The sequence below is a fragment of the Haliotis rubra genome, unplaced genomic scaffold (genome assembly GCF_003918875.1).
Source record: "Haliotis rubra isolate DU_JTF1 unplaced genomic scaffold, ASM391887v1 Scf763, whole genome shotgun sequence".
NCBI lineage: Eukaryota > Metazoa > Mollusca > Gastropoda > Lepetellida > Haliotidae > Haliotis > Haliotis rubra.
In genome coordinates, this window is record NW_025767483.1 from 143,571 (window position 1) to 156,163 (window position 12,593).

Below are 12,593 nucleotides of genomic sequence, written 5' to 3' on the forward strand. Positions count from 1 at the left end.
AGAATAGAAAGCAGTCATCGGCAGAAGTCATCCTTGTCTCGATCGTTATTTCATCGATTACTAAGGACTAACCTGTCACTTATCAAATATATGCATGTCTTCACGTGAGTATTTAATGGCTTTCACTACACAATACATTTTGAACTTCATAACCGATATTCAGCAGAATACAAATAACAGAAACATCATTCCATATCACATCAGGGAAATACCAGTATTGTAATCCATTCACACCAAAGTCCACACAAATGACGTCATCAAGTGACGTCATCCTGTCGATTGTCTCTTGAGTGACTTCCGCTTTGATCGCAAGCTCAATCTGTGAATAAATCCTCTCACTTTATTGCAAGCTTGTTCCTGGCAACGAGATCGCGATCGAACGCACCTCACTTGTCTAATAACATCGTGAAATATACTCCGCACCTTCTCCAAGTCCATTCTCGTTGAAGTCTCGTAAAATGCCGTTCCAATATCAAACGCCATGTCCCTACCATCAGACACAAGGACCTCTCGCTCCGTGAATGCGTCACCCTTGTTACCTGCAACATATGTATGTTACACCAGGCGTGTTGCCATGACTCATCTTCAAACTGTAACATGCATTTCAATAGAATTATACAAACACACCTCGAAAACGAATAATCGTGTTTTCAGGAGCCTTTTGCTCAAAATCGAGCTCAAAATATGTCCAAAGTAATTCGAATCCGAACAACACCATTATCGAGTTTGATTACTGATGCTAATTACACAGATCAACTTATTATGATGTTTTTATGGCCAGTTTGCCAAAATATCACACAAAAATTATATTTGCACATTCATTGTCCCAGTACACAGAGCAAAGTTTTCCGAGCAAAGTGAGTTCCATGCATTGTTCCAATATGGGATATCGAAACTTGGGAGTGATTAAGGCTTTAACATTCTTTGGTAAACAGGGAGTTTATTTGACATAACGTTCGGTTCTGTGTTTGGTGACAGGAAGTCCTTCTGTGTTTTTCTGTAGAATCTTCTAAGATTTTTGGACCAATAGTGTTGCATGGAATCATCCACGCTTCAACAAAAACGTACAAACAATGACGTCTTACAACACCTTATTGAGGTGAGCTAAAACTGGAATCTTGTGCAGACTCGACTACAATCGGTTACCTACTTTCCAAATCGGGAAGAAATGTCGTTTATGATAAACCGCCACATATAGTTAACATTACAGTTAACAGTCGTTATCGAAGCCGTGATATTAACATTAATTTGGTCAACACTTTGTCTGGACGACAACGGCTAAGCTAAATTAGTTTCAATACGGTTCCATAACATGGCTTGCCGATGATGCAATCGAGCCGAGAAGACATATGGGAGTTACCTCCCCTTGTGACACTGCTCAATAGATGTCGCTGTGTGTCAATTTGTGTTCATCAAAGATGATCCTGCATGTGAAGATAAGAGGGCTCCCAGGACGATACAGCTTTTCGGTACTGATGTTCCAGATTTTACGAGAGCTTCAAGTGGACCTGCTGTCTCACTCTGTCACACTCGCCTCATCTACTCTGTCACTTACCAACTAGCACTAGCGGTGTGTCGCTGTTGTTTCTGATCTTGTGGATAGCTTCGTGGACTCGTGATGCAGCGTCGAAGCTCCGCTTGTCGGTGATGGAGTAGACGAGGATGAAGCCGTCTGCGCTCTGCGTCAAGGATCTCACAATCTGTTCGTCGTCATCTCCCTGAAACATACGTCGAGGTTCATCACGGTGCGTCCTGCTCGCTCGAGTCATCCGAAAACGTTCTAGTAAATCGCACCATTTTCATGGTGTCGTTAATGTATAAACCCTCTAAAGAATTGTTCTTTAATGACCCATGCTTGTCGTAAGAGGCGATTAACGGGATCGGGTAGTCAGCACGCTTGTCATCGTTTCCCAGCTGTCAATGTCGCTGAATTGTCTGGTTCAGCCCCCTCTATTTACAGACCGCGATCATATAGTTGGAAAACTGGGTGCGGTGTTAAACAACACACAAATACCTTAGCGCATTAATCAGTGTTATGGGCGATATTTCAGCTACGACAATGATTGTATGACAACTGTAAACAATAAAAAACGTAAAGAACCTTACACACATGTATTCTACATAAAGATTTCTACATTCAGAGATATGTTTCAATCTTTGTCGTTCAGTAATCTGTCAAATGCACGACAATCTTTGCAAATTTTTCTTTTATAAAAACAATTACTTTTTATTGGTTGACACATGGAAACATTTATCATCATATCCAATCAATCTGAGGGGTTGAACCCAGGAGAAACAAGCAGGAATCCTTTTACCCTTGAAGTCCCGGGTTATATTTGAGCTTCAACAACCCATGTCGTAAGAGGCGACTAACCGGATCACTTGGTCTGGCTCGCTGGCTTGGTTGATAAATACTAACGTATCCCAATTGCGTAGATAGATGCTAATGACTGGATTGCCTTGTCCAGATAGATACAGACCGCCGTTATAAAGCTGGAATATTGCTTAGTGCGACGTTAAACAACGAACAACATAAGCCCCATGCTTTGAGTACAAGTGGGGCGTTGGGGTAGCCTAGTGGTTAAAGCGTCCGCTCGTCAAGCCGAACACCCGGGTTGGAGTTCCCCACATGGACACAAAGTGTGAAGCCCATTTCTGGTGTCCCCCCTGTGATATTGCTGAGTGATGTCGCTAAAAGCGGCATAAAACTAAACTCACTCACTCACACTGAGTATAAGTACCTGAGCTGACATGCGCAGTTCAAACAATCTCATACAACAAGTCTCCCCGTCCACCGTCTCCCACGTGTCAAACTCGGCTCGCCTCCCTGCTCAACAGATAACATATACAGGTATACTAAGTATTGCATATACATTATATACCACTCAACAGTTGATCTGCCATAGCACGACGTAGTCATTCGCAAAAATGAGTGTTCTTTATCTTATTTTGAGTAGCATACAATAAGCAATAAACAAACCATGAAATCAGGATGTAGAAAAGACTTGCAACCACAATTATACACTTGGTCTTAAATTTACCACAAACCCTCGTATTTCACACTGGTGAACACAGTTAACTGAATGCGGCCTTAACAATTTGTTAGTGGACAGTACACTCTACACTGTGAGAGGCACAGGTTCCCCTCCATTCGTCACCACTCGCCCCTTTCCGTAACCTGCAAGAAGACTCGTCCCCCACTCGATGCTTGTTATGTGCGAAAATACGACAAACCAATCAGAACGCGCGTAAATCACTGCGGTGCTTTGGTAAAAATAATCCCGAGTACTTTAATCGTTTATGGCATTATGTCATTGTTTAAAAAATCATGAAAAATATATATCGTCATATTGAAAGTACAAAGAACGTAGCTAACAGGATTTTTCTGCCTGTTATGAAGATTTTAATAAGAATCATGCGATTGACGGTGAGAGATTCAAATACACGCACGTGCGTTTGTTGACACAACGGCTCTCATGGGTCCAACTGAGTGTATTTCTGACGATCTTGCGGGCTTGTTATGGAGATTGTACGTGCGCTTCCAACAATTTTAGGAAATATAATTACAAATCGCTACGAGTTTCAAAACAATAATATCGTATTTGTATGTAACTAATCAACTTTAATCTCAAACATTGGGCTTATATTTCACATCTCTGGGGATATTTTAGTCTGACTATTTTTTTGGTCATTCATACTTTTTTCAGCAAATTCATTTAAAATTCCACCAGGAGTATGACAGCAAGATTACACGAATGTTCAGTTTGAGAAGAATTTTAAAAACTTGCATATCTCATGCATATTCAATAAAACAATTCCCATTTGTGATTAGTAAAACCCTAATTGGAAATATAAGGTTAACAGCTGGTTATAATTACATTAGAATATGTCATTAACAAATATGTTTTTCTCCTTCTTTTAGTTGTATCAAAGAGGTTTAATTCTTTAAAATAAATAAATAAACAAAGCCCCAAAACAACAACCTAGCAACACAATGTACATGTGCTTCGGTGATAATTAAGAAACACTGGAATCAAACAGGGATAGAGTTATCGTTCTTGTTTAAAGTAGTTCTGATGTTCATGCGCCCATATGAAATCCTTCCAGAGGGGCACGAGTTGCTATTCGGCTTGTCCCGGAATAACACGAGTTGGTCACGAATGGTTCCCCTCGTGGAAGACAACAATTCGCTGTGCAGGGTTGCGCCCCTTGGACACGTGATCGTGGGTCTGAATGCCCGTTCGCCCTGGTTGTGTTTCCACGTTTATCAGAACTGTTCTTATGCTCTTGTGTATGGGTTTAACCAAAGACCTGCTTCAGTTCGGGTTTTCGTTCACATATGAATTTAACTACGGATATATTCTACGGAATATTTTGATATGAGTTATTTTATGCGATCTGTGATGTATAGATTTGAAATGTATTGCTGTATAGAAAGGGTATTCTATTTACTGACAAGCAGTGTATGTAAACAATCACTATTTTGAAAGTTGATTCAAATCTTTATGACGGTTGTGTTTGAAGGGGGTTTAGAGTCGCGTTGAAAATTATTGAACTTATTGTGAGTGAGTGTGTTTTTACGCCGCTTTTAGCTTTATTCTTGCAGTATAACGGCGGGGGACACCAGAAATGGACTTCTCACATTGAACCCGGGTCTTCGGCGTGATGAGCGAACGCTCTAACCACAGGGCTATCCCACCATCCTTATTGCACCTTAAAGCGACATGTGCGTGTACGTGCGTACGTGCGTGTGTGCGTTTTTTAAAATTCGTGATACATGAAGGCTCTAGTCCAGTGCACTGCCATTCTGCAGTTGTATTGTAGATACTCCATAAAGACATATTAAACTGAAGACACCGACGAATCTTTCCTTTAAAACCCTTATGCCAAAGGCAGGCAGGGTGACAACAAGTACCATCTGTGACGTGTTTGTCATGATGCAGCTGGGGATCGAACCACCGACCTTCCGCTCCAGGCAAACACTCAACCACCGACCTTCCGCTCCAGGCAAACACTCAACCACCGACCTTCCGTCCCAGGCAAACACTCAACCACCGACCTTCCGCCCCAGGCAAACACTCGACCACCGACCTTCCGCTCCAGGCAAACACTCGACCACCGACCTTCCGCTCCAGGCAAACACTCGACCACCGACCTTCCGCTCCAGGCAAACACTCAACCACCGACCTTCCGCTCCAGGCAAACACTCAACCACCGACCTTCCGCTCCAGGCAAACACTCAACCACCGACCTTCCGCTCCAGGCAAACACTCGACCACCGACCTTCCGCCCCAGGCAAACACTCAACCACCGACCTTCCGCTCCAGGCAAACACTCAACCACCGACCTTCCGCTCCAGGCAAACACTCGACCACCGACCTTCCGCTCCAGGCAAACACTCGACCAACAAGACAACGGCGTTGATCTGCGGGATGTGGAGTCGACAAAGTCACTGACTAATATGTTACGTCCATTTCTGGTGTCCCCCGCCGTGATATTGCTGGAATATTGCTACAAGCGGCGTAAAACTAAAAACTCACTCACTCACTCACTCACTGACTAATACCCCTGTGGTTTACAGAAGCCATTTTTATGGTAGGCAGTTCGGTAACGCTGGCCAGAGTTTTCATCAGTATAGGTTATTGACAAAAATGAAAATATATAGCTTGGAATGTCGAAACAGAATGTAAATATGGATCATACACGAGTCGCGTATCGTATCATCAGGTGTAAATTCGACATATCGGTGAATCGTGACACCTGTAGTTTTGCACAAAGTATTCGAGCAAGAGCCTACTTTTTACAGAACCATGTCGTACCTTTAGAGGACTTCTGCAAGTGTTTCGTGCCGTCCTCTCCATCAGAAGTGACGAATGTGTGACACAGAGCTGAAAATACAACATCATAAATACATCTGACATTTGAAACAGATCCGACTCACATGCCTCTGCCAGGATTGGGGGAACTATATCTCCCCTACCCTGACCTAGGGCAGGGAGGATGGCATTTCTCTTAAACCAGCTTAACCCAATATCCTAAGATGCCATTTGTGACGCCACAGGGTATCTGTATAAACATGCATGTATATAGCTTCAAAGTGAACACAATCCGTCATTATCTGGGGTATAATGTATCCATTTTGTTGGGGAAATATCCTCGACCACTGCACTACTAAAGCATTGGTTTTCGGTGTGACGTCACAATCTCAAGATCTATCATAAATTTGCACACATTTTCTGTTGCTGCTGAGTGTAACCTGACTGGGTGGCTGCTTCTTGCGACGAGTCCTTCGAAAGCGGCTCAAAACGAAGATATGTCAGCAATATGGTCTAGATTATTTAGGCTTTTATTTATTATGCGTGTGTGTGTGTGTGTGTGTGTGTGTGTGTGTGTGTGTGTGTGTGTGTGTGTGTGTGTGTGTGTGTGTGTAGGTGAGGGAGGGGAGGGAGGTTGAGTTGGGTTATCATTAAAATATCACAGCCACAGAGGGGAATCTATCACAACAATTGAATGGGGCGAACATATCACAGTTTTACTACTACTACTACTACTACTACTACTACTACTACTACTACTACTACTACTACTACTACTACTACTACTACTACTACTGACCGCCTCCGTGGTGTAGTGGTTAGAGCGTCCGCCCGGAGAGCGGAAGGTCGCGGGTTCGATCCCCGACCGCGTCATACCAAAAGACGTTAAAATATGGCACTTGTTGGTCCCTGCCTGGCGCTCGGCATTAATGGGTACAACCAGGACTGGTCGGCTCGGAGTCAGTATAATGTGTCTGAGTGGGGTATTCATGCTTCACTGCGGCATGGTATCTCAGTGGGCTAGCACTATAAAACCAGCTTAAGTCTGGGCTAGTACAAGCAACCGCCCATACACATACACACGCATGCACGTCGTCATATGAGCGAAATATTCTCAAGCACGACGTAACACCCAATTTCACCTCACCTCATTACTACTACTACTACTGCTGCTGCTGCTGCTACTACTGCTACTACTGCTGCTTCTGCTACTGCTACTACTAGGGGCGGTGGGGTAGCCCAGTCGCTTGCCCCCGGGTTCGATTTCCCACATGGGTACAAAGTGTAAAGTCGATATCTGGTGTCCCCCGCCGTGACTTTGCTGGAATATTGCTAAAAGTGGAGTAAAACCCAACTCACTCACTCACCATGTTTTAAAATAAAGCTGTATTTGAACATAAGCAATTGACAAGTGATCATGAATAAATGTTACATATATAGCGGATGGCGGTACAATATCACACAGTCGTAAGTCCACGTACGCATGCGCACACGCACACACACACACAAACACACATCCCATCCTCATCCTATACCAGGAAATCAAGGACTATGTACGTGTGTTGGTGAAAGGACGTTCACCACCGTGAGTATAAACATATATTAGCTGTTATTGGTATCACCATGACCACAGCTCTATTAAGCATATCAATACATGTGGGATTGTTGCTTGAAGACTCAGCTTAGATGGCACGAACTCAGCGGGGTTGCCACAAAGTGTTTGTCCAGAGGGACCTAGTGGTTCAAATATCAGAAACGCCCTGATCATGATTCTGAGTTTGTTAGCCCCCATACCTGTGGTCGTGGGTGGGCGTTCCTCGTCCGTTGTGAGGTTGTATACGTTCCATTAACATCTGCACATTTACACCCAATAACTAGCATCAGAATACAGACATATGCTAGCTACTTCCGGTTTTTTCGGTGAAGGTCGTCAGTGAAGGTCAAGTCATGGGTTCGAATCTCGCCCTCATGATCTCACTGCATTTGTAAATGTCTACAACCTACGACTATAAATTCCACACAGACATGAATATGTTCGACTGTTTGTTTGGTTAATGCCGCTCTCACCAATATTCCATCTCTATGGTGACGGTCTGTAAACTGGACCAGACAATCAAATGATCAATAGCATGAACATCGATCTACGCAATCGGGATACGATGACATGTGTCAAGAAAGTCAGCGAGTCTGACCACCGATTCCGTTTGCCGCCTTTTACGACAATCATGGGATGCTGAAAACCAATTCCAACCCGGATCTTCACGGGTCGACATGATTATGACATAAGGTTCAGGCTATTTGATAATCGAGGGTGGAACGATTCTGATGCTATTGGTTTGTCTGTCTTGGACCCGTAGGACGTCGTGACTTCGCTGGTTATACTTGCATAGTCTCTAAAGCAATATTTTTAGTTTAAGTAATAATTTATAGATTATATAAGAAAAATAGAAAACAGTTGTTCTGGGAAAGACTGGCGTCCTATAGTGTCGTTTATCTAGACTTGCCGATAATTACTACACATCCATGGACTTATAATTTAGTACAGCCTTGGAGTAAGGCTAATTGCTGACGTATGCACCTGTGCAAATACTCAGCACACACGATCTGATCAAGATAGCCTGTAACACTTGACTTGGTGACAAAACTCTTTACTTATGAATATAAACAGTTAACTGAGGATTTATCTACATCTTGGCAAAACAATTATCCCAAATGACGATGATATAGGAAGCCTTATCCCTCATCAGCAGTCGACAAGAAAGTGAAGAATTTTGTATTATTTGGCTGGCGATGAGGGAGTTGCCCTGGTTAACAAGTACCGCTCTTCTATTAATATTCAATCTAGAATAAACACACCAACGTCCTTCAAGTGTATTCAATTAGTTTCTATTTTTATATGTTAAACTTTAGATAAAAGTTATTCTGAGAAACAGTTTTATGAAAAACGTGGTTATTTTGAAGGAAAATCATTAGGATAGTTAACTAAAGAATCCATGTTGGGAAGTAGATGGATAATAAATGCATCTATATGTATTCTGAAATTGGATTACCACGGGGACCGTGTCAGGTGATTTTCGTGTCAGGGTTATCTTTCAGCCTCGTCGCTCTGCTGAATTACGCATAGTGTGGACACGGGGTTTCACATGTGAGCGCAAACACATATGGAGTAAGTGAGTTTAGTTTTAAGCCACACTCAGCAATATTCCAGCTATATGGCGGCGGTCTGTAAATAATCGAGTCTGAACCAGACAATCCAGTGACCAACATTATGAGCATCGATTTACGCAATTGGGAACCGATGACATGTGTCAACCAAGTCAGCGAGCCTGACCACCCGATACCGTTAGTCGCCTCTTACGACAAGCATGGGTTACTGAAGATCAGTTCGAACCCGGATCTTCACGGGTCATGCACATATGGAAGTTAATGTTATAATTTATGATTTCACAGACTGCTTATCTAATTCATAACGAAATACCTTGGACAACAATGACACAGTTTCGCGCAACAATCCGACAAAAGCCCATTAACGCCACCCAATCAGGAAACTTTAGTCTATTAATTAGCAGGCGTGGCTTAATAACGGGTTTTTTCTTGGATTTTATAAAGCCAATCAAATGACACAGAATCATATTCAATTCATTGAGCACAAAATCGGTAGGTTGGTCAACCCTCGGAGATTTACTGCAGTCTTTGATTTGATGTCAACAGCTCCTGAAGACATATAACATCGAGCTTGTACAATCCCGGTTCGGCCTAAATCTGTCTATGCTTGTTCCAGGCTGATGTCGTGACATGACTGAAATAGTGTTCGAAGATGAGATAAACCAACTCCACACACTTTGAGGCGAAAGTTAAAAATGTTAGGTAACCTCTAACGAACCGAATAACAGCTGTGATTCGTCTCCTCACTTCGGTAAGTGAGTTCAAAGAGTTGTGTCAGACTGCGAGAGCATACAAACGTTTTTTGGGGAGGTGATTTCCAGAAGAGCGCCTGTTTTAGGTTTTATTCCGTGTTTCTTTGAGCTTAGTCTGTGATGCGAATGATCTTGTTGGCACGAGGGAAGTTGTGCGCGTTCGCCTACTTGTATATTTGAATATCTGGGGTCTGTTTTGTTTACGTCATCTACGTCAAGGTATGGTGGAGTGAGTGAGTGAGTGTGTCAGCTTGATTTGGGAAGCAAGCCGGAAATGATGCAAGTTTTATACGCTTACCACTTTGGTCAAAACGTTTTGTAAACCCACGATGGCCTGTTACATCAAGAATCAGGAATCATTAAAAATCTGGGATTCAAACACGGGATCACAGGAATCTGGCATGGAAAAGGGACGCACCTGCTCCACAAATACCAACGGCTTCGATGCTGGGTTGCCCGTGCGCCCGTAGTAGTAGTAGTAGTAGTAGTAGTAGTAGTAGTAGTAGTAGTAGTAGTAGTAGTGAGTGAGTTGGGCTTCACGCCGCTTTCAGCGATATCACGGCGGGGGGCACCAGAATTGGACTTCACACATTGTACAATGTGGGGAATCGAACCCGGGCATTCGGCGTGACGAGCGAACGCTTTTAACCACTAGGCTACCCCACCGCCCTTATTCCCTACACAACATGCGTTATCACCAACCCTCGGCATATTAAGACCACATGAATCCCTATGTACTGTATAACAAACATGGACGACAGGTGGTGCGCATAAAGTGATGACATCATTCGTAACCTCAACAAAATGCACGTCGAAGAGAAAATAATCGGCCGAGGCGTATACGTTTCATCTGACATTTAACGTCGACTGTGTTAGACATTCTGATGTGAGCTAAATAAAGAACTCGTCACTGTATTAAAAACATCTGAATACAAAAAATCTCCAACGTTTGGGACTCTCTGAAACACGATGTTTGTTTTTCTTGAAATCATATTCATCTTCGCATCGTCGCTGTCTTGCTCAGTGCTGTATGTAGTTTTTGTCGTCATGGCAAGAAATAGAAGGTTGCTATGTATCCTGAAGGTTGCACAAACACCCATGATATATGTCAGATTCGCCTAATAGACAAGACATGCCGCTTGAATTACTTCAAAAAGGGCTTACATGAACTTGTTTACATTCTTTTAGGTCAGAACTCATATAGACAACATGAATCTGTTTAATATTTCAAAACAAAGTGAGAACAGTATTCGTGACAACGAATACATGTTTCTAAATGTGTGCACGTACGATTTTAATCAAAAGGCATCTTTTTCACAGGCTCGCATCAGTCGCAACGAGTGCGTCCATGAAATATGACGTCATATCCGGTGGTGATTGTACGAAGAAGGTCAAAGAAACATTGTGCGCGTGTAATAAGAACTGGAATTAACCGGATTGTATATCTGTATATTTACCCAGTTTCCTGTATAGACAAGAAATAAACAGAAACACGTAGGTGAAACCGAGAAATAACAAAGTCTGGCGAGGCGGAGCAACAATCCCAGAAGGATGTACGGTATCAGAATATGATGTGTGGGGTTCGGGGTTGGGGTTGAACCCTATTTGTTAGGTTAGTTGGTTTAGTTGTCGTTTAACGCCGCACCCAGCAATATTCCAGCTATATGGCGGCGGTCTGTAAATGATCATGTCTGGACCAGACAATCCAGTGATCAACAGCATGAACATCGATCTACGCATTTGGGATACGATGTCAACCAAGTCAGCGAGTCTGACCACCCGATCCCGTTAGTCGCCTCTTACGACAAGCATGGGTTACTGAAGACCATTCTAAACCGCATTCTATTCTAACTTCCGTGTAAAAGGCAAAATGGATGTGACAAGAACACAAAGTCATCAATATCGCCGCAATGGTCAACTAGTTCTGACTATGTCAAATGTACACTTTGATGTACCTCAGTAATGTTGATAGTTGAAATAGAGTGATAATGTTGATTTCTGTCATTAGGTTCTTGGATACCCACAAAGTGGAAAGATTTTAAAGTTCTGCTCCGGAAAGGAACACTACAACTAATTCCAGTCAAAGTAAAACTTGTTGCCATGGAAACGCAACAAAAAATATTCAGAAATACAAAACTACAAAATGGCACCAGTTCACCACCAGAGCTATCTATGTGCCAAGTTTGGTGAAGAAACATTGAACGGTTTGATAGTTCTGCTCCGAAAAACACGAATTTGCACGCAAGGACGGTGTCCAAAATAATACCCCCTATGCAGCAAAACGCGTTGCGGGGGATAAAAATGATATGAAAGGATTAGTGAAAATCAGTAATGACATAAAATGTTCACCAAAAGGGCAAACATGTCCTACTGGTACCGCTGATTGACCGGCCCAGGCATAACTGACTTGAACTCCACACCCATCCCTAGTGAACCATTAGATAGTAAAGAAGCCTTTGGTTGTTCCCTTCACATTACGTGTTCCTGGTCATGAAAGAGAACATCCCTAGCTCGTTGCAGTAAGTGGGTTCTGTTCACGCCGCCTTAAACAATATGTCGGATTTATCACCGTGTCTGCTTGATGGGGGCGGAAAGCCCAAAGCGATACAGTCTCAGATGTTAAAACCACTTTGGAGATACCCTCGACGTATCGTTAATCCCAGCACACTAGCTCGTTAAAAAGTCAAATCGCCCTACCAAACCTAATACAGTTCTAAAATAGATTTCAGATAGATAAACTTTCCAGTAAACTGACGCCCTTAAGATAGACTAACGCTTAGTCTCTGAATATATATAATTTTGATTGAAACAATTAGTTCGTTTTAAACTGAAAAGGAGCCTCAGCGAGATGGGAAATTCA

General features: G+C 42.7%; 1 protein-coding gene across 1 annotated transcript in view; it reads right to left on the minus strand.

Moving 5' to 3' along the window:
• Positions 1–99: 99 nt before the first annotated feature.
• LOC124260444 (ras-related protein Rap1-like) overlaps positions 100–12,593 on the minus strand; it is a 38,463-nt gene continuing 25,969 nt past the window's right edge. Inside the window, exons 3-6 of the mRNA XM_046694764.1 lie at positions 5,820–5,888; positions 2,742–2,827; positions 1,556–1,718; positions 100–539 (exon numbers count right to left, since the gene is read on the minus strand). Coding sequence (XP_046550720.1) covers positions 268–539; positions 1,556–1,718; positions 2,742–2,827; positions 5,820–5,888 — 590 coding nt within the window. The 3' untranslated portion in view covers positions 100–267. The remainder of the gene's footprint in view (positions 540–1,555; positions 1,719–2,741; positions 2,828–5,819; positions 5,889–12,593) is intronic.